General features: G+C 24.8%; 2 protein-coding genes and 1 long non-coding RNA gene across 5 annotated transcripts in view; 1 reads left to right on the top strand and 2 right to left on the bottom strand.

Moving 5' to 3' along the window:
- LOC109605642 (probable ATP-dependent RNA helicase spindle-E) overlaps positions 1–5,355 on the bottom strand; it is a 32,739-nt gene extending 27,384 nt beyond the window's left edge. The window contains exons 1-5 of the mRNA XM_049968702.1: positions 5,010–5,355; positions 4,832–4,954; positions 4,435–4,656; positions 1,710–2,263; positions 1,489–1,649 (exon numbers count right to left, since the gene is read on the bottom strand). Coding sequence (XP_049824659.1) covers positions 1,489–1,649; positions 1,710–2,263; positions 4,435–4,656; positions 4,832–4,954; positions 5,010–5,213 — 1,264 coding nt within the window. The 5' untranslated portion in view covers positions 5,214–5,355. The remainder of the gene's footprint in view (positions 1–1,488; positions 1,650–1,709; positions 2,264–4,434; positions 4,657–4,831; positions 4,955–5,009) is intronic.
- A 1,352-nt stretch (positions 5,356–6,707) lies between these two features.
- On the bottom strand, positions 6,708–20,018 carry LOC126265840 (m7GpppN-mRNA hydrolase-like). Of its 2 annotated transcripts, none has more exons than XM_049968671.1 (4): positions 19,865–20,018; positions 19,655–19,808; positions 11,990–12,768; positions 6,708–7,609 (listed from the first exon to the last, which is right to left on the bottom strand). In XM_049968671.1, exons 1-3 carry the CDS (start codon positions 19,939–19,941, stop codon positions 12,160–12,162), a joined length of 840 nt encoding a protein of 279 aa, XP_049824628.1. In that variant the 5' UTR covers positions 19,942–20,018; the 3' UTR covers positions 6,708–7,609; positions 11,990–12,159. The 2 variants fall into 2 exon arrangements, with proteins under 2 accessions (XP_049824628.1, XP_049824627.1); XM_049968670.1 differs by lacking the exon at positions 6,708–7,609 and adding an exon at positions 10,861–11,803.
- Positions 7,603–11,384, top strand: LOC126265841 (uncharacterized). Of its 2 annotated transcripts, none has more exons than XR_007548295.1 (2): positions 7,603–8,235; positions 11,035–11,384. It is a non-coding gene; the product is annotated as an uncharacterized LOC126265841 (long non-coding RNA). The 2 variants fall into 2 exon arrangements; XR_007548294.1 differs by lacking the exon at positions 7,603–8,235 and adding an exon at positions 9,142–9,634.
- Positions 20,019–27,138: the final 7,120 nt, after the last annotated feature.

The following is a 27,138-nucleotide window of genomic DNA, read 5'->3' as shown; positions in this document are numbered from 1 at the left end:
CTTTTTATATTTATTTTTTACATTTTTAAATTTCTTATACTTTTTATATTTTTAATATTCTTAACATCTTTAATATTTACTAATATTTTGAATATTTTTAATATTTCCAACATTTTTAAAATTTTTAATATTTTTGATATTTTTAATAATTTTAATATTTTTAATATTATTAACATTTTTAAAATTTGTAATATCTTTAATATTTTTTTTTATATTTTCAATATTCTTAATATTTTTAATATTTTATTTCATATTCGTTATATTGTTTATATTTATTTTTTAAATTATTTATATTTATAATATTATACAAATATTTTTAACAATTTTTATAATTTTATCTTTTATGTTTTATTATTTTTTATATTTATTTTTTACATTTTTAAATTTTTTATACTTTTTATATTTTTAATATTCTTAATATTTTTATTATTCTTAAATCTTTAATATTTTTAACATTTTTAATATTTTTGATATTTTTAATCTTTAATATTTTTAATATTATTAACATTTTTAATATTTTAATAATTTAATATATTAATATTTTAATAATTTAAAATTTTAATACTTTAATATTTTAATATTTTGATATTTTAATATTTTAATATTTTAATATTTTAATATTTTAATATTTTAATATTTTAATATTTTAATATTTTAATATTTTAATATTTTAATATTTTAATATTTTAATATTTTAATATTTTAATATTTTAATATTTTAATATTTTAATATTTTAATATTTTAATATTTTAATATTTTAATATTTTAATATTTTAATATTTTAATATTTTAATATTTTAATATTTTAATATTTTAATATTTTAATATTTTAATATTTTAATATTTTAATATTTTAATATTTTAATATTTTAATATTTTAATATTTTAATATTTTAATATTTTAATATTTTAATATTTTAATATTTTAATATTTTAATATTTTAATATTTTAATATTTTAATATTTTAATATTTTAATATTTTAATATTTTAATATTTTAATATTTTAATATTTTAATATTTTAATATTTTAATATTTTAATATTTTACTATTTTAATATTTTAACATTTCAATATTTCAATATTTTTAATATTTTTAATATTTTTAATATTTTTAATATTTTTAATATTTTTAATATTTTTAATATTTTTAATATTTTTAATATTTTTAATATTTTCAACATTTTTAATATTCTTAATAGTTTTAATAGTTTTAAAATATTTAAAATTTTTAATATTTTAAAAATTTTTAATGTTTTTAATAATTTTAATACATTTAATATTCTTAATAATTTTATGAACTTTAGATAGTTTTTAATTTACACATTCAAATAAATATTATCTACTCAATTTTGACCAAACTGTCATCTTCTAAATTGTCTAAATCTCTATTCAATATTATTTTGCAGGATAAGGAACTTCAATGATCGTCAAGAAAGGAAACCTCCTTATATATAATTATCGTAAAAATTGTCACTTGTCACTTACCAAACTTAATATCGGAAACTGTGATAGAACTCTCAGCAATGTTTGTTGACAGGATTACCTTCCTGTGGTGCGGCTTTGGTGTTTTGAACACCTTCGCCTGTTCATCGTTCGGAAGAGACGAATGAAGGGGTATCGCTTCCCATTTGACGGCTTCTGTGCTTCTATCATTAACAGATCAAACGAAATTATAATTGACGCATAAAAATCTCATCAATACGCACCGATCCACCTGCGACATACGCCTCATGGCCTCCTCGATTTCGTTCAAACCGGGCAGGAACACCAACACGTTTCCCACATCCCTGTCGTTCGGATCGTCGTCCAGTTTGTCGAAGGCCGTCAGCAAGAACGTGAACATGTTCCACATCTCGTTTATTTCCGGCTTGTCTATGTCGAATTGATGAACCTTTTTGACAATCGCGATTTGATCCACGTAGAATATCTGTTTGGTGAACTCGCTCTTTTTGGTGATGTTGACGACGGGGGCGAAGCCGTCCCGGTTCAGGTTGCTGTTGAAGGCGAAGTAGCGGGTGAAGTGTTCGGCCTCTATGGTCGCCGACATTAGTATGACCTTCGTGTGCGGCGAGTTGGTGAACAGGAACTTTCTGACCACGATCAACAGCAAATCCAACTCTTCGGTCCTCTCGTGGATCTCGTCGATTATGATGTGGGTGTAGGAGTGCAGGTTTTTGGTTTTGATCAGCTTTTGCAGCAGCACGCCGGTCGTCATGTATGTCACGAGGGTGTTGGCGTTCACCATTTTTTCCAATCCGACCTGAAATGTTTTATAACCGATTGTTAACAGTAATTCTGATGTTATGTGATAACTACAACTATCAATCAATTATAGGAAAACAAAGCGACATGATTATTTGTCTATAATGACTTTGGCTTAATGGTTTCTACATTTTTACATCACTCCTTTAGATCCTGATCACCTACAAGGATACGACGTCAATTCCTTCGGAGGAAGATCATGTCCCGGTCCCCCAGGTCCTGAGGAAGGTGTTAAAGAGGATGTCCACGTTGGGGACGACTCATTTACGACCACTGTCAATTTTTTTTAATATTTATATGCCTTTATTCTTGTTTTTAAAACATTTTTGGGGTAGTAATTCATTCATTACATCTTTTTACTCTTGACGTACATTTTCACAACTTAACTTTTAATTAATTCACGGAATTTTTTACGATGTTAATATTTTTAATGTTTTTATTGGTTTATATAATTTTTTTAAATAATTTTTCGGTATAATTTTTCCAACTTTATTTAATATTTTTAATTAGTTTTTATCATTTCATGATTTCTACATTTTATTCTGTAAGAATTCTTGATCTTTTACAAGTCTACATGTTGTTCTTATGAGAACTGATGAAATTACTTGATTTTCCAATATTTTTGACCTTTTTTCATGCTTTTAATAATCTTTTACATTTTTCATTCTTGAAAGATTTCTTGATGTATTTTTTATTAAATTCTATTCTTGATCCACAATTTTAAATTGTGTATTATTATTTTTTTAAGAAACAGGAATTTGAATTTTGTTATTCACTTAATATTTTATTCAATTTAAACCCCAATATTTATTTTAAAATCTCACATACTTCTAACATTCTACCTTAATTATCAAGAACTACGTTAAAAGTTTAAGAATATATAAATTAAAAAATCTATATAGTAAATTTGTTGTTTGAAAATACATATAAAATAAATAATACTGAAGAAAAATGTTTTTATTCTTATTAAATATATTTATTAACTTTTTTTTCTGTTTTTAATTTATAATTATTGATCCACAATTTTAAATTGTATATTATTTTTTTAAGAAATTGGAAAATAAATTTTTCTTTTTTGAATTTTGTTATTCACTTAATATTTTATTCATTTAAAACCCTAATATTTATTTTAAAATCTCACATACTTCTAACTTTCTACCTAAATTATCAGGAGCTATGTTAAATGTCTAAAAATATATAAATTAAAAAATCTATGCAGTAAATTTATTGTTTGAAAATACATATAAAATAAATAATACTGAAGAAAAGCGTTATTATTCTTATTAAATATATTTATTAAAAGTTTTTTAAGTATTATTTTTTTAAGAAATTGAAAATTAAATTTTTATTTTTTGATTTTTTTTTTATTGAATTAATATTTTATTCATTTTAAACACTACTGTTTGTTTTAAAACCTCACATACTTTTAACTTTTTACCTTAATTATCAGGACCTATGTTAAATCTCCAAAGTAATATAAATAAATTAATAAATTTACACAGTAAATTTGTTGTTTACGAATACATATTAAATAAATAATATTGAAGAAAAATTTTATTAGCCTTTTTAAATATATTTCTTAACAATTTCTTTTTTTATTAATTTCTAAATATTGACCAATTGTGTATTATTATCTTTTTAAGAAATTGGAAAATAGTTTGTTTTTTCCTGAATTTGGTTATTCACTTAATATTTTATTCATTTTAAACACCACTATTTATTTTAAAACTTCACATACTTCTAACTTTCTATCTGAATTATCAGGACCTATGTTAAATGACCAAAAAATATATGATTTTAAAAATTTATACAGTAAATTTATTGTTTGAAAATACATATAAAATAAATAATACTAAAATAAATATATTATTCTTGTTAAATATATTTCTTAACAATTTCTAATTCTTGTTCTACAATTTTAAATTATGTATTATCACTTTTTTGAGATACTCGAAAATAAAATTTTAATTTTTGAATTTTATTATTCACTTTAAACCCCATTATTTATTTTAAAACCTTATTTTAATAAGTTGCTATAATTATGGTCACCATAGACTATTTACAGTATGTCATTTAAAATTAAATGATTCAATTTGAGGCATTTTAAAATAATTGTAATTAACTTATTTATAGTTCCCAAATTCACAGCCATCACTGCCTTTAAGTTACCTGGTAACCAACAACAGAACCGAGTGGCCAACCCCTTTCTTCAGAAACCCTCTGTGCAATATTAATGGCTGCAATTTTCCTGGGCTGCGTTACGGCAATGTTGCACCATTGGTCGTTTTCTTTGGCATCATCCAGGATAAATTGTGGCACTTGGGTCGTTTTGCCGCAGCCAGTGTCACCACGAATAATCACAACATCTGAACTTTCGACTGTGTTGATTATCTAAAATAAATGTCACCTTTTAATAATTTCTTTTATTAATAATTATAAAAAAATAATACTTGTCAAAGTTAGTACCAAGTCTAATGTCTTTCAGATTAAAATTAGTAATAAGTTATTAATTAATTTAAATAAATAAAAAATCTGTATAATCATTAAAAAAAAGATAAAATCTAACCTTTTCCTTAAAGAAATCAATTGGCAAGGAGTTTGTCCTAAACTTGTAATTATGCTGATAATAAGTATCGTTGGCACTTTGCTGTGCTGTCCCTATTGAATCGACAATAGACAGTCTATCATTCTGGAATAAATTGAACCATTAGAAAACCATCAAAATTCATGTTCCTCACTCTCACCTCATTCATCGGCATGGCCTGATAATTGGCATACTTTTTCATTTCATTTCTAACATAATCCTGTTCGTAAACATTGGTGTCCCTCCCCCTGTCACTATCAGAGGGTCCAAATTTGATCTGCTCAACGGGACCTACGTTCAGCCGTCCATCCACGAGTGGCTCAGGCATAAACATATTTTCGCATTCTTTAAAAAGCTTATCCATGTCTGTGGAGCAGATTCACGAAAATTATGTTATACTTTTTTCACGTTAACGTGACATTGACAAAAACAGTGATTTTTCGTTGTGCTCTTATTTTTTGTAACTACTTATTTCATATCACCTTGAAAAACGCAGCTAATACAAAAAGAGCAACAAGTGTTTGCGGCGATCGATAATAAACAAGTACATAACCTAAATTAATATCATTTAAGGTCGATTTCTACGTTCAGTTTTGAGCGTTGCTTTTCCGCAAACTGTTTTTGGTTACTTTCCGGTTCTATTCCGAAACTGATGTTGGTTATTTTATTTTATATTTATTAATTTGGACAAGCAATGGTGTTAATTAAATACAAAAAATGTTTTATTACTAATATGTATATATAATGGATACCTACCTTAATTTTGTTTATTTATTTTTATGTAGGAAAAGAATATTAAAATTAATCTAATTATATGTAAGGTATGTGGTTTAAGCAAAAAAGTCCTCTTCCTTGTAAGTTTTTTAGTATTAAAATAAAGTTTTAAAATATTTTTAAATTCTAATAGTACACGGGGGATTCACCTAACCTCTTGTTTGGAAGTTTATGGAAAACGGAAAAAGGTAATGTGTTGAACTTTTTATGTTAATGATAAATTGTCTTAAACTACTTTTTTATCTTATTTCGGTTTCGGCGGAAGTGATATTAACTTCCTTAAATTCTACTTTAATTGCATATAAATGGTTACATCATGTCCAATATACAAAACATTTACGATAAAATACCTCAAGCACAAATATAATAATATATATAAAAATTTATAAATTACAACATTTGAATAGGTGTATTAAAATATAATAAAAATGTTTTCTTTTTTTATTTTGTACATATTAAAATTGACACAATTTATTATAACATTAATGTAATACATTTTAAAAAATTGTTAATCATTAACAAATGAAACATTCACTAACATTACAAATATTTGCGACAATACACAGTTTTGTGAGCCTTACAAATTGTTAGTTTGGTTTTGGTACCAGTTTCTATTGGTTCTCCTTTCTCTGTTAATTAATGATTAACTTATAATAAAAATTGTCTGAGATTTTTTTATTCTATAATGCTAAAAATGACATAATTTATCATAACATCAATATAAAATTAAAATTTCAATTAATAAAACGTTAGATAATAATCAAAAAATAAAATTATTGAAACTTAATTAAAATTTCATATTTCTTAGTTAAAATTATGTCAATAATTTAAAAAATAAATATATATAAATTATTTAAAATTTGCAAATAAATAAATTAAACAACTGGAATTACCAGTTTGTGAGCTTACTTAGCTTGTTTAAACTAATTACACACAAGTACACTCAATATAATAAAATAAAATACAATTAAGTTATACATATTAAAATTATTTGTTAATTTATACCTTTCACCCTTTTTCAATTTTAAGTAGTTTGTTACAACAGCAAATAATTCAAAAATAGATGGTTTATTTAATTGTAAAATCCTAGCCAAGTTACATTTTATTTGTAAAACAAAATTCTGGTACAATATACAATACATTTACAATAAAATACCTCAAGCACAAATATGAGAATGTATATAAAAATTTACAAATTACAACACTTGAATAGGTGTACTAAATTATAATAAAAATGTGTGTGTTTTTTTATTCTGTACATACTAAAATTGACACAATTTATTATAACATTAACGTCTTAAAAAATTGTTAATAATTAACAAATGAAACATTCACTAACGTTACAAATATTTGCGACAATACACAGTTTTATGAGCCTTACAAATTGTTAGTTTGGTTTTGGTACCAATTTCTGTTGGTTCTCCTTTCTCTGTTAATTAATGATTAACTTACAATAAAAAATGTCTCAGATTTTTTTGTTCTACACATGCTAAAAATGACATAATTTATCATAACATCAATATAAAATTAAAATTCCAATTAATAAAACGTAGGATAATAATTCAAACATAAAATTATTGAAAATTAACTAAAATTTCATATTTCTTAGTTAAAATTGTGTCAATAATTTAAAAAAGTAATATATAAATTATTTAAAATTTACAAATAAATAAATTAAATAACTGGAATTACCAGTTTACAAGCTTACTTAGCTAGTTTATACTAATTACACACAAGTGCACTCAATATAATAAAATAACATACAATTAAGTTATGCATATTAAAACATTGTTAATAATCAACAATTGTAACATTCACTAACGATATAAATACATAGTTTTACCAGCTCTGTATATTGTTAGTTTGTTTTTGGATTAATTTAGTTTGGCCCTTCTTTATCTTCATTAATTAATGATTTAATTATAACAAAAAATGTCTGAGTTTTTTTTATTTTATAGGTCATAAAATTGACATAATTCATCATAACTTCAATATAAAATTAGACTGAACTCAATTAACAATCATTGAAATTTACCTAAAATTTCAAATTATTTATTTAATTATTAATTAATTAATTTCAAATTTAAATTCATGTTTCGTTGGCATCAAATTTGTTATTTTCAATGGAGAATCCCATATATTATTGTATTTTTAAATTCTATATGTAATTGAAAATAAAATGACTATATCATGTCCTATATCTAAACTCAGTAGTTTTGAGTTATGGAGTAATTAAAATTATCGTAATTCCTCCAATTTTGATGAACCATAGTTTATTTTTGGCACACACGTTAATCAAGGATCATCCTATAATGAACCAATATTAGTACTAACAAATTTTATTCAGGGTGTTCGTTATTTACGTTTATTTGTCAATTTATACCTTTCACCCTTTTTTAATTTTAAGTAGTTTGTTACAACAACAAATAATTCAAAAATTGGATGTAGAACGTTTTTAATAGATGGTTTATTTAATTGTAAAATCCTAGCCAAGTTACATTTTATTTGTAAAACAAAATTCTGGTACAATATACAATACATTTACAATAAAATACCTCAAGCACAAATATGAGAATGTATATAAAAATTTACAAATTACAACACTTGAATAGGTGTACTCAATTATAATAAAAATGTGTGTGTTTTTTTATTCTGTACGTACTAAAATTGACACAATTTATTATAACATTAACGTTTTAAAAAATTGTTAATAATTAACAAATGAAACATTCACTAACGTTACAAATATTTGCGACAATACACAGTTTTATGAGCCTTACAAATTGTTAGTTTGGTTTTGGTACCAATTTCTGTTGGTTCTCCTTTCTCTGTTAATTAATGATTAACTTACAATAAAAAATGTCTCAGATTTTTTTGTTCTATACATGCTAAAAATGACATAATTTATCATAACATCAATATTAAATTAAAATTCCAATTAATAAAACGTAGGATAATAATTCAAACATAAAATTATTGAAACTTAACTAAAATTTCATATTTCTTAGTTAAAATTGTGTGAATAATTTAAAAAAGTAATATATAAATTATTTAAAATTTACAAATAAATAAATTAAATAACTGGAATTACCAGTTTACAAGCTTACTTAGCTAGTTTATACTAATTACACACAAGTACACTCAATATAATAAAATAAAATACAATTAAGTTATGCATATTAAAACATTGTTAATAATCAACAATTGTAACATTCACTAACGATATAAATACACAGTTTTACCAGCTCTGTATATTGTTACTTTGTTTTTGAATTAGTTTACTTTGTCTCCTCTTTGTCTTTATTAATTAATGATTTAATTATAACAGAAAATGTCTGAGTTTTTTTTTTATTTTATAGGTGTTAAAATTGACATAATTCATAATAACTTCAATATAAAACTAGACTGAACTCAATTAACAATCATTGAAATTTACCTAAAATTTCAAATTATTTATTTAATTATTAATTAATTAATTTCAAATTTAAATTCATGTTTCGTTGGCATCAAATTTGTTATTTTCAATAGAGAATCCCATATATTATTGTATTTTTAAATTCTATATGTAATTGAAACTAAAATGACTATATCATGTCCTATATCTAAACTCAATAGTTTTGAGTTATGGAGTAATTAAAATTATCGTAATTCCTTCAATTTTGATGAACCATAGTTTATTTTTGGCATACACGTTAATCAAGGATCATCCTATAATGAACCAATATTAGTACTAACAAATTTTATATAGGGTGTTCGTTATTTACGTTTATTTGTCAATTTATACCTTTCACCCTTTTTCAATTTTAAGTAGTTTGTTACAACAAGAAATAATTCAAAAATTGGATGTAAAACGTTTTTAATAGATGGTTTATTTAATTGTAAAATCCTAGCCAAGTTACATTTTATTTGTAAAACAAAATTCTGGTACAATATACAATACATTTACAATAAAATACCTCAAGCAAAAATATGAGAATGTATATAAAAATTTACAAATTAACACATGAATAGGTGTACTAAATTATAATAAAAATGTGTGTGTTTTTTTATTCTGTACATAATAAAATTGTCACAATTTATTATAACAATAACGTTTTAAAAAATTGTTAATAATTAACAAATGAAACATTCACTAACGTTACAAATATTTGCGACAATACACAGTTTTATGAGCCTTACAAATTGTTAGTTTGGTTTTGGTACCAATTTCTGCTGGTCCTCCTTTCTCTGCTCATTAATGATTAACTTACAATAAAAAATGTCTCAGATTTTTTTGTTCTACACATGCTAAAAATGACATAATTTATCATAACATCAATATAAAATGAAAATTTCAATTAATAAAACGTAGGATAATAATTCAAACATAAAATTATTGAAACTTAACTAAAATTTCATATTTCTTAGTTAAAATTGTGTGAATAATTTAAAAAAGTAATATATAAATTATTTAAAATTTACAAATAAATAAATTAAATAACTGGAATTACCAGTTTACAAGCTTACTTAGCTAGTTTATACTAATTACACACAAGTATACTCAATATAATAAAATAAAATACAATTAAGTTATGCATATTAAAACATTGTTAATAATCAACAATTGTAACATTCACTAACGATATAAATACACAGTTTTACCAGCTCTGTATATTGTTAGTTTGTTTTTGAAATAGTTTACTTTGTCTCCTCTTTGCCTTTATTAATTAATGATTTAATTATAACAGAAAATGTCTGAGTTTTTTTTTATTTTATAGGTGTTAAAATTGACATAATTCATAATAACTTCAATATAAAACTAGACTGAACTCAATTAACAATCATTGAAATTTACCTAAAATTTCAAATTATTTATTTAATTATTAATTAATTAATTTCAAATTTAAATTCATGTTTCGTTGGCATCAAATTTGTTATTTTCAATGGAGAATCCCGTATATTATTGTATTTTTAAATTCTATATGTAATTGAAAATAAAATGACTATATCATGTCCTATATCTAAACTCAATAGTTTTGAGTTATGGAGTAATTAAAATTATTGTAATTCCTCCAATTTTGATAAATCATAGTTTATTTTTGGCACACACGTTAATCAAGGATCATCCTATAATGAACCAATATTAGTACTAACAAATTTTATTTAGGGTGTTCGTTATTTACGTTTATTTGTCAATTTATACCTTTCACCCTTTTTTAATTTTAAGTAGTTTGTTACAACAACAAATAATTCAAAAATTGGATGTAAAACGTTTTTAATAGATGGTTTATTTAATTGTAAAATCCTAGCCAAGTTACATTTTATTTGTAAAACAAAATTCTGGTACAATATACAATACATTTACAATAAAATACCTCAAGCACAAATATGAGAATGTATAGAAAAATTTACAAATTACAACACTTGAATAGGTGTACTAAATTATAATAAAAATGTGTGTGTTTTTTTATTCTGTACATACTAAAATTGACACAATTTATTATAACATTAACGTTTTAAAAAATTGTTAATAATTAACAAATGAAACATTCACTAACGTTACAAATATTTGCGACAATACACAGTTTTATGAGCCTTACAAATTGTTAGTTTGGTTTTGGTACCAATTTCTGTTGGTCCTCCTTTCTCTGTTAATTAATGATTAACTTACAATAAAAAATGTCTCAGATTTTTTTGTTCTATACATGCTAAAAATGACATAATTTATCATAACATCAATATAAAATTAAAATTCCAATTAATAAAACGTAGGATAATAATTCAAACATAAAATTATTGAAACAACTAAAATTTCATATTTCTTAGTTAAAATTGTGTCAATAATTTAAAAAAGTAATATATAAATTATTTAAAATTTACAAATAAATAAATTAAATAACTGAAATTACCAGTTTACAAGCTTACTTAGCTAGTTTATACTAATTACACACAAGTACACTCAATATAATAAAATAAAATACAATTAAGTTATACATATTAAAACATTGTTAATAATCAACAATTGTAACATTCACTAACGATATAAATACATAGTTTTACCAGCTCTGTATATTGTTAGTTTGTTTTTGAATTAATTTACTTTGGCCCTCTTTGCCTTCATTAATTAATGATTTAATTATAACAAAAAATGTCTGAGTTTTTTTATTTTATAGGTCATAAAATTGACATAATTCATCATAACTTCAATATAAAATTAGACTGAACTCAATTAATAATCATTGAAATTTATCTAAAATTTCAAAATTTTTAGTTAATACTTGGTCAAAAATTTTAAAAATAATATATAAATATAAATAAATATATTATATCAAAAAATGTCTGAGTTTTTTATTTTATAGGTCATAAAATTGACATAATTCATCATACCTTCAATATAAAATTAGACTGAACTCAATTAATAATCATTGAAATTTACCTAAAATTTCAAAATTTTTAGTTAATACTTGGTCAAAAATTTTAAAAATAATATATAAATATAAATAAAACATTAAAAAATTGTTAATTATTAACAATTGAAACATACACGAACATCCACATCAATGTGCAGGTTTACGTGCCTGCACATTGTTACTTCTGTTTTGGTTCTGGCTCCCTCTGCCCCTGTTCCTGTTCCTCTTACTCTTGGGCACCGTAAAACAGAGCTCCTTGATCCTCTTGACGAACGGCAACACCAAAAAGAACGATTGCGGCGTCACGCCCAGGTGGCGCACCCTATCGAAACGTTCGGTGTCGTTGTCGTCTTCGGGCAGCTCGTCGATCGGGAACCACCTGCACGCGCCGATCTCCTTCCGCGTCTTCGTCTCGAAGTCGGTCGTCATCGGCACGTGCTTCACGATGTAGAGACGCGCCACCGATTTGGTGAGCGTCGCCTCCAAATACGAGTCGGGATCGATCAGCTTCGACACGTCCAGGCCGATCTCCTCCATCACCTCGCGGACGGCGCACTTGACCGGCTCCTCGTTCTCGTTCACCTTTCCCTTGGGGAAGCTCCATTTCTTGCCCGTGTAGCCTTGCACCAGCAGCACGTGGTCGAGGTGCTCCGACAGGATGATGGCGCCGTACGTTGGCACCCTTATTTTGTACTGGAACCACGCGTCGACGAGGAATTTCACCCTGTATTTGTACTTCTTTAGGCAAGGCGTGTTCTAAAAATTAACATCATTAATAAAATGCGTAAAATATTCATTTGGTTGTCTACAATGTCTTAGGTACGACTAGCCTCAAAAGATAATTTTAGGGATCCGGAAAGTACGATTTTGATTGTGTAGCATAGTGCCTGTTGCTTTATTTGTAGATGTTCTTCATGGATATTTAAGAGCTTCACTGGATGGTATCAAATTTTTATAAATTATATTGTGTATTTTTATAATTAAATTTCTATATTTTCAGGAATCATTTCTTAAGAGACGAAATTGTGGAAGTTAAGTGTTCTTACAAGATTTTGAAATCTGAATATTCATTAAAACAGGCGATTATAAAAAACAAATACCCTATTTGGCAATGGAAGACAATAATATAGAACTTAGGAAAATATTATTGGAGCAAATCTATTCTATATTATTGTATATTCAGGGCCAAATATTAAACTTCACGTTCATAATTCATAAAGATGATAACTTTTGGGTCAACAAAATGATTTCAAAATTAGAAAAATTCTATTTTAATTATCTGAGACCCGAGATAATATTATGTTATAACATTAAAAAGAAGATAATTTAATCAAACATTATTTTTTAAAATACTTCACTACATAGAATTCCTTCTTTAAATTACCCATTCAAATTACCAAGTTTACGCAGTAGCTTTTAATTTTGGAGAAGTTATAAAATTAAAAGATTGGACATCTTGTGACAATATAGTTAAAACAATTTTAAGAAAGAAATTTATTTCTACAGAAGCCACAAAGTATGGGAAAATTAATGAACCGGTACAAATAAATTTTTTAATGAAGAATATAATAAAATTGTAAAGCCTGCTGGATTATTTATAGATGTACTTCATGGATATTTAAGAGCTTCACCTGATGGTATCAAATTTTTATAAATTATATTGTGTATTTTTATAATTAAATTTCTATATTTTCAGGAATCATTTCTTAAGAGACGAAATTGTGGAAGTTAAGTGTTCTTACAAGATTTTGAAATCTGAATATTCATTAAAACAGGCGATTATAAAAAACAAATACCCTATTTGGCAATGGAAGACAATAATATAGAACTTAGGAAAATATTATTGGAGCAAATCTATTCTATATTATTGTATATTCAGGGCCAAATATTAAACTTCACGTTCATAATTCATAAAGATGATAACTTTTGGGTCAACAAAATGATTTCAAAATTAGAAAAATTCTATTTTAATTATCTGAGACCCGAGATAATATTATGTTATAACATTAAAAAGAAGATAATTTAATCAAACATTATTTTTTAAAATACTTCACTACATAGAATTCCTTCTTTAAATTACCCATTCAAATTACCAAGTTTACGCAGTAGCTTTTAATTTTGGAGAAGTTATAAAATTAAAAGATTGGACATCTTGTGACAATATAGTTAAAACAATTTTAAGAAAGAAATTTATTTCTACAGAAGCCACAAAGTATGGGAAAATTAATGAACCGGTACAAATAAATTTTTTAATGAAGAATATAATAAAATTGTAAAGCCTGCTGGATTATTTATAGATGTACTTCATGGATATTTAAGAGCTTCACCTGATGGTGTCAAATTTTTATAAATTATATTGTGTATTTTTATAATTAAATTTCTATATTTTCAGGAATTATTTCTCAAGAGATGAAATTGTGGAAGTTAAGTGTTCTTACAAGTTTTTCAAATTTGAATATTCATTAAAACAGGCTATTTAAAAAAAACAAATACAAAGATTCTATTTTAATTGTCTGAGACCCGAGATAATATTATGTTATAACATTAGAAAGAATTTAACTTAATAAAACATTAATTTTTAAAATATTTCACCACGTAGAATTCCTTCTCTAAAATACCCATTCAAATTACCAAGTTTACGTAGTAGCTTTTAATTTTGGAGAAGTTATAAAATTAAAACATTGGACATCTTGTGACAATATAGTTAAAACAATTTTAAGAAGAAAATATATTTCTACAGAAGCTACGAAGTACGGAAAAATTAATGAACCAGTAGAAATAAATTTTTTAATGAAGAAAATAATAAAATTGTAAAGCTTGCTGGTTTATTTGTAGATGTACTTCATGGATATTTAAGAGCTTCACCTGATGGTATTAAATTTTTATAAATTATATTGTGTATTTTTATAATTAAATTTATATATTTTCAGGAATTATTTCTCAAGAGATGAAATTGTGGAAGTTAAGTGTTCTTACAAGATTTTCAAATCTGAATATTCATTAAAACAGGCGATTATAAAAAACAAATACCCTATTTGGCAATGGAAGACAATAATATAGAACTTAGGAAAAATATTACTGGAGCAAATCTATTCTATTTTATTGTATATTCAGGGCCAAAAATTAAACTTCACCTTCATAATTCATAAAGATGATAACTTTTGGGTTACCAAAATGATTTCAAAATTAGAAAGATTCTATTTTAATTGTCTGAGATCCGAGATAATATTATGTTATAACATTAAAAAGAAGATAATTTAATCAAACATTGTTTATTAAAATATTTCACTACGTAGAATTCCTTCTTTAAATTACCCATTCAAGTTACCAAGTTTACGCAGTAGCTTTTAATTTTGGAGAAGTTATAAAATTAAAAGATTGGACATCTTGTGACAATATAGTTAAAACAATTTTAAGAAAGAAATTTATTTCTACAGAAGCCACAAAGTATGGGAAAATTAATGAACCGGTACAAATAATTTTTTTAATGAAGAATATAATAAAATTGTAAAGCCTGCTGGATTATTTATAGATGTACTTCATGGATATTTAAGAGCTTCACCTGATGGTATCAAATTTTTATAAATTATATTGTGTATTTTTATAATTAAATTTCTATATTTTCAGGAATCATTTCTTAAGAGACGAAATTGTGGAAGTTAAGTGTTCTTACAAGATTTTGAAATCTGAATATTCATTAAAACAGGCGATTATAAAAAACAAATACCCTATTTGGCAATGGAAGACAATAATATAGAACTTAGGAAAATATTATTGGAGCAAATCTATTCTATATTATTGTATATTCAGGGCCAAATATTAAACTTCACGTTCATAATTCATAAAGATGATAACTTTTGGGTCAACAAAATGATTTCAAAATTAGAAAAATTCTATTTTAATTATCTGAGACCCGAGATAATATTATGTTATAACATTAAAAAGAAGATAATTTAATCAAACATTATTTTTTAAAATATTTCACTACATAGAATTCCTTCTTTAAATTACCCATTCAAATTACCAAGTTTACGCAATAGCTTTTAATTTTGGAGAAGTTATAAAATTAAAAGATTGGACATCTTGTGACAATATAGTTAAAACAATTTTAAGAAAGAAATTTATTTCTACAGAAGCCACAAAGTATGGGAAAATTAATGAACCGGTACAAATAAATTTTTTAATGAAGAATATAATAAAATTGTAAAGCCTGCTGGATTATTTATAGATGTACTTCATGGATATTTAAGAGCTTCACCTGATGGTATCAAATTTTTATAAATTATATTGTGTATTTTTATAATTAAATTTCTATATTTTCAGGAATCATTTCTTAAGAGACGAAATTGTGGAAGTTAAGTGTTCTTACAAGATTTCAAATCTGAATATTCATTAAAACAGGCAATTATAAAAAACAAATACCCTATTTGGCAATGGAAGACAGTAATATAGAACTTGGGAAAAATATTATTGGAGCAAATCTATTCTATTTGATTTTATATTCAGGGCCAAAAATTAAACTTTACCTTCATAATTCATAAAGATGATAACTTTTCGGTCACCAAAATGATTTCAAAATTAGAAAGATTCTATTTTAATTGTCGGAGACCCGAGATAATATTATGTTATAACATTAAAAAGAAGATAATTTAATAAAACCTTATTTTTTAAAATATTTCACCACGTAGAATTCCTTCTATAGTTACCCATTCAAATTACCAAGTTTACGTAGTAGTTTTTAATTTTAGAGAAGTTATAAAATTAAAAGATTGGACATCTTGTGACAATATAGTTAAAACAATTTTAAGAAGAAAATATATTTCTACAGAAGCTACAAAGTAAGGGAAAATTAATGAACCGGTACAAATAAACATTTTAATGAAGAATATAATAAAATTGTAAAGCCTGCTGGTTTATTTGTAGATGTACTTCATGGATATTTAAGAGCTTCACCTGATGGTGTCAAATTTTTATAAATTATATTGTGTATTTTTATAATTAAATTTCTATATTTTCAGGAATTATTTCTCAAGAGATGAAATTGTGGAAGTTAAGTGTTCTTACAAGTTTTTCAAATTTGAATATTCATTAAAACAGGCGATTATAAAAAACAAATACCCTATTTGGCAATGGAAGACAATAATATAGAACTTAGGAAAAATATTATTGGAGCAAATCTATTCCATTTTATTGTATATTCAGGGCCAAAAATTAAACTTCACCTTTATAATTCATAAAGATGATAACTTTTGGGTTACCAAAATGATTTCAAAATTAGAAAGATTCTATTTTAATTGTCTGAGACCCGAGATAATATTATGTTATAACATTAAAAAGAAGATAATTTAATCAAACATTATTTTTTAAAATATTTCACTACATAGAATTCCTTCTTTAAATTACCCATTCAAATTACCAAGTTTACGCAGTAGCTTTTAATTTTGGAGAAGTTATAAAATTAAAAGATTGGACATCTTGTGACAATATAGTTAAAACAATTTTAAGAAAGAAATTTATTTCTACAGAAGCCACAAAGTATGGGAAAATTAATGAACCGGTACAAATAAATTTTTTAATGAAGAATATAATAAAATTGTAAAGCCTGCTGGATTATTTATAGATGTACTTCATGGATATTTAAGAGCTTCACCTGATGGTATCAAATTTTTATAAATTATATTGTGTATTTTTATAATTAAATTTCTATATTTTCAGGAATCATTTCTTAAGAGACGAAATTGTGGAAGTTAAGTGTTCTTACAAGATTTCAAATCTGAATATTCATTAAAACAGGCAATTATAAAAAACAAATACCCTATTTGGCAATGGAAGACAGTAATATAGAACTTGGGAAAAATATTATTGGAGCAAATCTATTCTATTTGATTGTATATTCAGGGCCAAAAATTAAACTTTACCTTCATAATTCATAAAGATGATAACTTTTCGGTCACCAAAATGATTTCAAAATTAGAAAGATTCTATTTTAATTGTCGGAGACCCGAGATAATATTATGTTATAACATTAAAAAGAAGATAATTTAATAAAACCTTATTTTTTAAAATATTTCACCACGTAGAATTCCTTCTATAGTTACCCATTCAAATTACCAAGTTTACGTAGTAGTTTTTAATTTTAGAGAAGTTATAAAATTAAAAGATTGGACATCTTGTGACAATATAGTTAAAACAATTTTAAGAAGAAAATATATTTCTACAGAAGCTACAAAGTAAGGGAAAATTAATGAACCGGTACAAATAAACTTTTTAATGAAGTATATAATAAAATTGTAAAGCCTGCTGGTTTATTTGTAGATGTACTTCATGGATATTTAAGAGCTTCACCTGATGGTGTCAAATTTTTATAAATTTTATTGTGTATTTTTATAATTAAATTTCTATATTTTCAGGAATTATTTCTCAAGAGATGAAATTGTGGAAGTTAAGTGTTCTTACAAGTTTTTCAAATTTGAATATTCATTAAAACAGGCGATTATAAAAAACAAATACCCTATTTGGCAATGGAAGACAATAATATAGAACTTAGGAAAAATATTATTGGAGCAAATCTATTCCATTTTATTGTATATTCAGGGCCAAAAATTAAACTTCACCTTTATAATTCATAAAGATGATAACTTTTGGGTTACCAAAATGATTTCAAAATTAGAAAGATTCTATTTTAATTGTCTGAGACCCGAGATAATATTATGTTATAATATTAAAAAGAAGATAATTCAATAAAACGTTAATTTTTAAAATATTTCACTACGTAGAATTCCTTCTATAATTTACCCATTCAATTTACCATGTTTACGCAGTATGTCGAAAGTATTTTGATTTTAATTTAATGAAAATTATATTGTATTATATTTAATTGTATTGAATTCTACTAAATTTCTCTTTAGATTTCAAGGTAAAAATTGTATTAGTTAAATAATTTGGAATGAGATAAAACAATGTGATTATTCAAATTATTTTGTACTTCTAAAATTAGTGGTATAATTTGTAAATGTACAAATTTTCCTAAATACGTCCAATCAATAGGCCACCTATGAATGATGAGCCACAATCACTTATACCTACAGATTTCTATGATTATTCCGTCTACGTACGAAATTTTATTATTTTGCTAATTTGGACCAAATCTAAAAAACTCAATATTTTTATCGAAAAAATTGTTACTGTACAATTTTGTCTTGACATGACATATTTTAGTTATTAAAATATTTTTTATTTTTTGAGTTATTTGCTGTACAAACATGGTAAAAATGGCGCAATTTTGACAATTAATTTCTTAGTTATTAGACAATATTACGACTTCAAAACTATGTCATGTCAAAGATCAAACATCAATTTATCCACATCCAAAAAGTGGAGTCGTTGATGGCGTTTGTATAGGGAATTTAATACGACAAGAGACTATAGACAACCATTACTTGTATACTTCTACTTCTGTGTCAAATTACCATACTTATTATTTGTTGCAGTATAATACCATTGACACATCAAGAGACATACAGTATATTAGACAAATACAATGTGAGCAAAAAACTTATTTCACATATTCCAAATTGTAGATGACACCAAAATCACTCTGAACTCAAAGACTTTTTGCCCCGTCACCGTATTTATTTGTTACCTTGAATATTAAGCTAACGAAGAAGGTAAACGGGAACCGTTTCCTGTTGTCTTCCGCATAATAATCCAGATAGAACCAATGGGCCAACTCGACTTGGAACAGCAAGCGGTTCATATCGGACACGGCACCCGCCGGCACGAACACAATGAACCTTCTGCAAGAGACAATTTCAACTAGCGGTTAAGCTTCCAAAAGAACAAACCAGCTTACACGATGAGATCGTACAAGGTCTCCAAAGGTATCAGTGGCTCCTCAATGATGCAACGGGTGCGGGTGATGGTGGCCATTTTTGGGATTTTTGGCTTATGTGGTCTGCGACGAGGGCTGTCGCACACTACGACCGGTGCACGGTCAGCAAATTTTTTCATTCGTCTTCGTCCGGGTTAAAGTGAACGACAAAATGAAGGAAATAGTTGAATTTAATAAATAAACCACATCGAAACCATGAAATTTCAAGTAATTATTTTGGCATTTTGTCGGTCCAGTGTACCGAAATTGTTGGTGCCCTTTTGACTGGTTACTTGCGACGTTGTTTAGAATTTCGGCGTAATTTTTGTTCGACATTATATTGGAGCACTTTTTTATAAATTGTTGTCGCATTCAAATATACAATTCCCGTTTTTTTTTGAACTATTTTTATGACTTTTATGAAAAATTTTGCTCTCGATAACACTGATTTTTCCAATTTATCTGTCAATAAAGCTTTTTAAACCATTTTCAGGAAGTTTCTAGTGATGTCAGCAGTGTAAGGATCTTGATGTCGCATGTTTATTATTATTTTCCCTCTCTCTGGAGAGCAATGTTTTTTCTTCTCAGTCAAAGTGTTTAGGGAACACCTAAGTATTTTTAAATTATTGCAATAAACCCAAAAAAAAAAAAAAAATAGAGAAGAGAATGCTGAGCACGTTTGGTAATCATGAATTTAATTAAAAATAGGTATTTAAATTGTAACTAAGTGTAACGTAAATATGAAGATATTATAATTTCATTGTTTAAAAATTTATTGTTTAAATTCAAATATCTAAAAAATAATTTTATTTTCAAATTCAACTTACAATATAATTCCACTTTTCCTATAATGGGGGACTTACTGCCTCTATTGTACATGATGTCTCTTTCAGGATTTAGATGAATAAAACTCTTTCAAAAGTTTATACCCCCAACAAAAGTGTGTAAACTGAAAATTAACCTTTCCTAACAAATAATAGATTTAATGTATTTTTAGAAGTGAAAACTTCTTTAGATAAATTTGAATCAAACATTTTCATTTCTTACTTTAGTTATCATAAGCCTATTGTATCTTTTTTAGAACCAAATGAAATAATTTAAGGTACAAGAAGTTTACGTATTGTTGAAATTAATGATGACAATGTTATAGTAATAGTATGTTTTTATATTCATTTTTTAAATAACGTTAAAAGTTTGTCAAATTTATAATGTTTTTATAAAATTTATCATGATTCAACCCTTTAAAGACCCATAAAATATTAATTTTGTTTATTGTATACTTTAATTTGCTTGAAAATGTTTTAAGTTTCTTTTTATTTAATTATCATTTTAAATTTCAGAAAATTTTTGAAAATATTTCTATTGATAAAAATCAAAACTATTGAGTGTAAGGGTAAGAAGATTTTATCTTAAACCTAAATATTTTTATTCAATAATTAATTATGTTTATTTTTCATTAGTTTAGTTAAATTTAATGGGTAAACAAGTCAAATGTTTATTAATAATTAACGTGAGCAATTGTTGTAAATTAATGTTAAAATAATATATTTCCTAGGCGTTTCAATTTGTGTACCTGTCATAATAATGAGGTTTGCGCAATCCTCCCCAAAGCCACCCCAAAATATTGATTGCTCAGTCTGTTCAGTCTTATGTCATCCACGAGTCGATTGAGTAGTTTGTGTTTTCCATTGTTATAGGTCAGGAAAATTGATGATCTTACTAGGTTCGTAATGTTTACTATTTATTTGCTACATAGTATGTATTTTATCATATGTTTCACTCTCATATAATAATTATTTCACGTTACATGTTGGACTATATGACTTCAAATTTTATGATTAAAAAAATTGGTGGTTTAAAAGTGTTGTCCATTGAACTCAATTTATTTGTATCAAAAAATGCCACTTTTAAAAATGCTTAAAGCTTCATAATTAAAATTTTAAACAGATTATTTTTGATAAAGTATTGAATATTCCAAAGTGGTTGATTCCAGCTGATATTATTAATATTACTTATAGACCAGATAAAGAAAAACTGATTAAATATCCAGAGTTCAATTTGTTTAAATAATGAGTGGATGTTTCAAATTTCCTTTTAATGTTTCTGACTGTGTCTCAAATATCGGTGTAAATTTAAAACTGAAAGACTGAAATTTAGTAATAATTTGTGAGTAATAGAAAATAGGTCAGAAAATTTTAACAGTAAATAGGTGGTGGAAACCAAACAATATTCTTCGGGAACCCCTTATCAATCATTAAAGAGATCAGTAATTTTATTTAATAACAATGTTATAGTAATAGTATGTTTTTATATTCAAATTTTAAATAACGTTAAAAGTGGGCCAAATTTATAATGTTTTTATAAAATTTACCATGATTCAATCCTTTAAAGACCCATAAAATATTGATTTTGTTTATTGTATACTTTAATTTGCTTGAAAATGTTTTAAGTTTCTTTTTATTTAATTATCATTTTAAATTTCAGAAAATTTTTGAAAATATTTCTATTGATAAAAATTAAAACTATTGAGATTAAGGGTAAGAAGATTTTATCTTAAACCTAAATATTTTTATTCAATAATTAATTATGTTTAGTTAAATTTATTGGGTAACAAGTCAAATGTTTATTAATAATTAACGTGAGCAATTGCTGCAAATTATTGTTAAAATAATATATTTTCTAGGCGTTTCAATTTGCGTACCTGTCATAATAATGAGGTTTGCGCAATCCTCCCCAAAGCCACCCCAAAATATTGATTGCTCAGTCTGTTCAGTCTTATATCATCCACGAGTCGATTGAGTAGTTTGAGTTTTATCCATTGTGGTAGGTCAGGAAAATTGATGAAAAATGCAACTTTTAAAAATTCTTAAAGCTTCATAATTAAAGTTTTAAACAGCATATTTTTGATAAAGTATTGAATATTCCAATTTGGTTGATTCCAGCTGATAATATTAAAATTACTTATAGACCACATAAAGACAAACTGATTAAATATCCAGAGTTCAATTTGTTTAAATAATGAGTGGATGCTTCAAATTGCTTTTTAATGTTTCTGACTGTGTCTGAAATATCGGTAAAAATTTAAAACTTATTAGAAATTTAGAAATAATTTGTGAGTAATAGAAAATAGGTCATAAAATTTTAACAATAAACAGGTGGTGGAAACCAAACGATATTCTTCAGGAACTCATTGTCAATCATTAAAGAGATCAGTAATTTTATTTAATAACAATGTTATAGTAATAGTATGTTTTTATATTCAAATTTTAAATAACGTTAAAAGTGGGCCAAATTTATAATGTTTTTATAAAATTTACCATGATTCAATTCTTTAAAGACCCATAAAATAGTGATTTTGTTTATTGTATACTTTAATTTGCTTGAAAATGTTTTAAGTTTCTTTTTATTCAATTATCAATTAAAATTTCAGAAAATTTTTGAAAATATTTATATTGATAAAAATCAAAACTATTGAGAATAAAGGTAAGAAGATTTTATATTAAAGCTAAATATTTTTATTTAACAATTAATTATATTTATTTTTCATTCGTTTAGTTAAATTTAATGGGTAAACAAGTCAAATGTTTATTAATAATTAACGTGAGCAATTGTTTTAAATTAATGTTAAAATAATATAATTCCTAGGCGTTTCAATTTGCGTACCTGTCATAATAAATAGGTTTGCGCAATCCTCCCCAAAGCCACCCCAAAATATTGATTGCCCAGTCTGTTCAGTCTTATGTCATCCACGAGTCGATTGAGTAGTTTGGGTTTTATCCGTTGTTGTAGGTCAGGAAAATTGATAATCTTACTAGGTTCGTAATGTTTACTATTTATTTACTACATAGTATGTATTTTATCATATGTTTCACTCTCATATAATAATTATTTCACGTTACATGTTGGACTATATGACTTCAAATTTTATGATTAAAAAAATTGGTGGTTTAAAAGTGTTGTCCATTGAACTCAATTTATTTGTATCAAAAAATGCCACTTTTAAAAATGCTTAAAGCTTTATAATTAAAGTTTCAAACAGCTTATTTTTGATAAAGTATTGAATATTCCAAATTGGTTGATTCCAGCTGATATTATTAAAATTACTTATAGACCAGATAAAGAAAAACTGATTAAATATCCAGAGTTCAATTTGTTTAAATAATGAGTGGATGTTTCAAATTTCCTTTTAATGTTTCTGACTAAATCTGAAATATCGGTAAAAATTTAAAACTGATAGGCTTAGAAATTTAGTAATAATTTGTGGGTAATAGAAAATAGGTTAGAAAACTTTAACAATAAACAGATGGTGAAAACCAAACGATATTCTTCGAGAAATCATTATCAATAATTAAAGAGTTCAGTAATTTTATTTAATAACAATGTTATAGTAATAGTATGTTTTTATATTCAATTTTTAAATAACGTTAAAAGTTTGCCAAATTTATTATGTTTTTTTAAAATTTATCATGATTCAATCTTTTAAAAACCCATAAAATATTGATTTTATTTATTGTACACTTTAGTTTGCTGGAAAATGTTTTAAGTTTCTTTTTATTCAATTATCATTTTAAATTTCAGAAAATTTTTGAAAATATTTCTGTTGATAAAAATCAAAACCTTTGAGAGTAAGGGTAAGAAGATGTTATCTTAAAGCTAAATATTTTTATTTAATAATTAACTATGTTTATTTTTCATTCGTTTGGTTAAATTTAATGGGTAAACAAGTCAAATGTTTATGAATAATTAACGTGCAATTATTGTAAATTAATGTTAAAATAATATATTTTATATAATATATAATAGTATGTTTTTATATTTATTAAATAACGTTAAAAGTTTGCCAAATTTTATAAATTATCATGATTCAATCCTTTAAAGACCCATAAAATATTGATTTTATTTATTGTATACTTTAATTTGATTGAAAATGCTTTAAGTTTTTTTTTATTCAATTATCATTTTAAATCTGAACTATTGAGAGTAAGGGTAAGAAGATTTTATCTTAAAGCTAAACATTTCTATTTAATAGTTATTTATGTTTATTTTTCATAGGTTTAGTTAAATTTATTGGGTAAACAAGTCAAATGTTTATTAATAATTAACGTGAGCAATTGTTGTAAATTAATGATAAAATAATATATTTCCTAGGCGTTTCAATTTGAGTACCTGTCATAATAAATAGGTTTGCGCAATCCTCCCCAAAGCCACCCCAAAATATTGATTGCCCAGTCTGTTCAGTCTTATGTCATCCACGAGTCGATTGAGTAGTTTGGGTTTTATCCGTTGTTGTAGGTCAGGAAAATTGATGATCTTACTAGGTTCGTAATATTTACTATTTACTTGCTACATAATATTTATTTTATCACATGTTTCACTCTCATATAATAATCATTTCATGTTACAAGTTGAAGGATTGCACGACTTGAAATTTTATGATTAAATAAATTAGTGGTTTAAAAGTGTTTTCCGTTGAACTCAATTTATTTGTATCAAAAAATGCAACTTTTAAAAATTCTTAAAGCTTCATAATTAAAATTTTAAACAGATTATTTTTGATAAAGTATTGAATATTCCAAAGTGGTTGATTCCAGCTGATATTATTAATATTACTTATAGACCAGATAAAGAAAAACTGATTAAATATCCAGAGGTCAATTTGTTTAAATAACGAGTGGATGTTTCAAATTTCCTTTTAATGTTTCTGACTGTGTCTCAAATATCGGTATAAATTTAAAACTGAAAGACTGAAATTTAGTAATAATTTGTGAGTAATAGAAAATAGGTCAGAAAATTTTAACAGTAAATAGGTGGTGGAAACCAAACAATATTCTTCGGGAACTCCTTATCAATCATTAAAGGGCTCAGTAATTTTATTTAATAACAATGTCATAGTAATAGTATGTTTTATATTCAATTTTTAAATAACGTTAAAAGTTTGCCAAATTTATAATGTTTTTATAAAATTTATCATGATTCAATCCTTTAAAAACCCATAAAATATTGATTTTGTTTATTGTATACTTTAATTTGCTTGAAAATGTTTTAAGTTTCATTTAATTCAATTATCATTTTAAATTTCAGAAAATATTTGAAATTATTTCTATTGATAAAAATCAAAACCATTGAGATTAAGGGTAAGAAGATTTTATCTTAAAGCTAAATATTTTTATTTAATAATTAATTATGTTTAGTTTTCATTGGTTTAGTTAAATTTATTGGGTAACAAGTCAAATGTTTATTAATAATTAACGTGAGCAATTGTTGTAAATTAATGTTAAAATAATATATTTCCTAGGCGTTTCAATTTGTGTACCTGTCATAATAATGAGGTTTGCGCAATCCTCCCCAAAGCCACCCCAAAATATTGATTGCTCAGTCTGTTCAGTCTTATGTCATCCACGAGTCGATTGAGTAGTTTGTGTTTTCCATTGTTATAGGTCAGGAAAATTGATGATCTTACTGGTTCGTAATGTTTACTATTTATTTGCTACATAGTATGTATTTTATCATATGTTTCACTCTTATATAATAATTATTTCACGTTACATGTTGGACTATATGACTTCAAATTTTATGATTAAAAAAATTGGTGGTATAAAAGTGTTGTCCATTGAACTCAATTTATTTGTATCAAAAAATGCCACTTTTAAAAATGCTTAAAGCTTTATAATTAAAGTTTCAAACAGCTTATTTTTGATAAAGTATTAAATATTCCAAATTGGTTGATTCCAGCTGATATTATTAAAATTACTTACAGACCAGATAAAAAAACTGATTAAATAGCCAGAGTTCAATTTGTTTAAATAATGAGTGGATGCTTCAAATTGTCTTTTAATTGTCTGACTGTGTCTGAAATATCGGTAAAAATTTAAAACTGATAGACTTAGAAATTTAGTAATAATTTGTGAGTAATAGAAAATATATCACAATATTTTAACAATAAACAGGTGGTGGAAAACAAACGATATACTTCAGGAACTCATTAGAAATCATTAAAGAGCTCAGTAATTTTATTTAATAACAATGTTATAGTAGTAGTATGTTTTTATATTCAATTTTTAAATAACGTTAAAAGTTTGCCAAATTTATAATGTTTTTATAAAATTTATCATGATTCAATCCTTTAAAGACCCATAAAATATTCATTTTATTTATTGTATACTTTAATTTGCTTGAAAATGTTTTAAGTTTCTTTTTATTCAATTATCATTTTAAATATCAGAAAATTTTTGAAAATATTTCTATTGATAAAAATC

The sequence above is a fragment of the Aethina tumida genome, chromosome 6 (genome assembly GCF_024364675.1).
Source record: "Aethina tumida isolate Nest 87 chromosome 6, icAetTumi1.1, whole genome shotgun sequence".
Lineage (NCBI taxonomy): Eukaryota > Metazoa > Arthropoda > Insecta > Coleoptera > Nitidulidae > Aethina > Aethina tumida.
The sequence above is the reverse complement of the archived record's forward strand: the minus strand, read 5'-3'. Positions and strand labels throughout refer to the sequence as shown.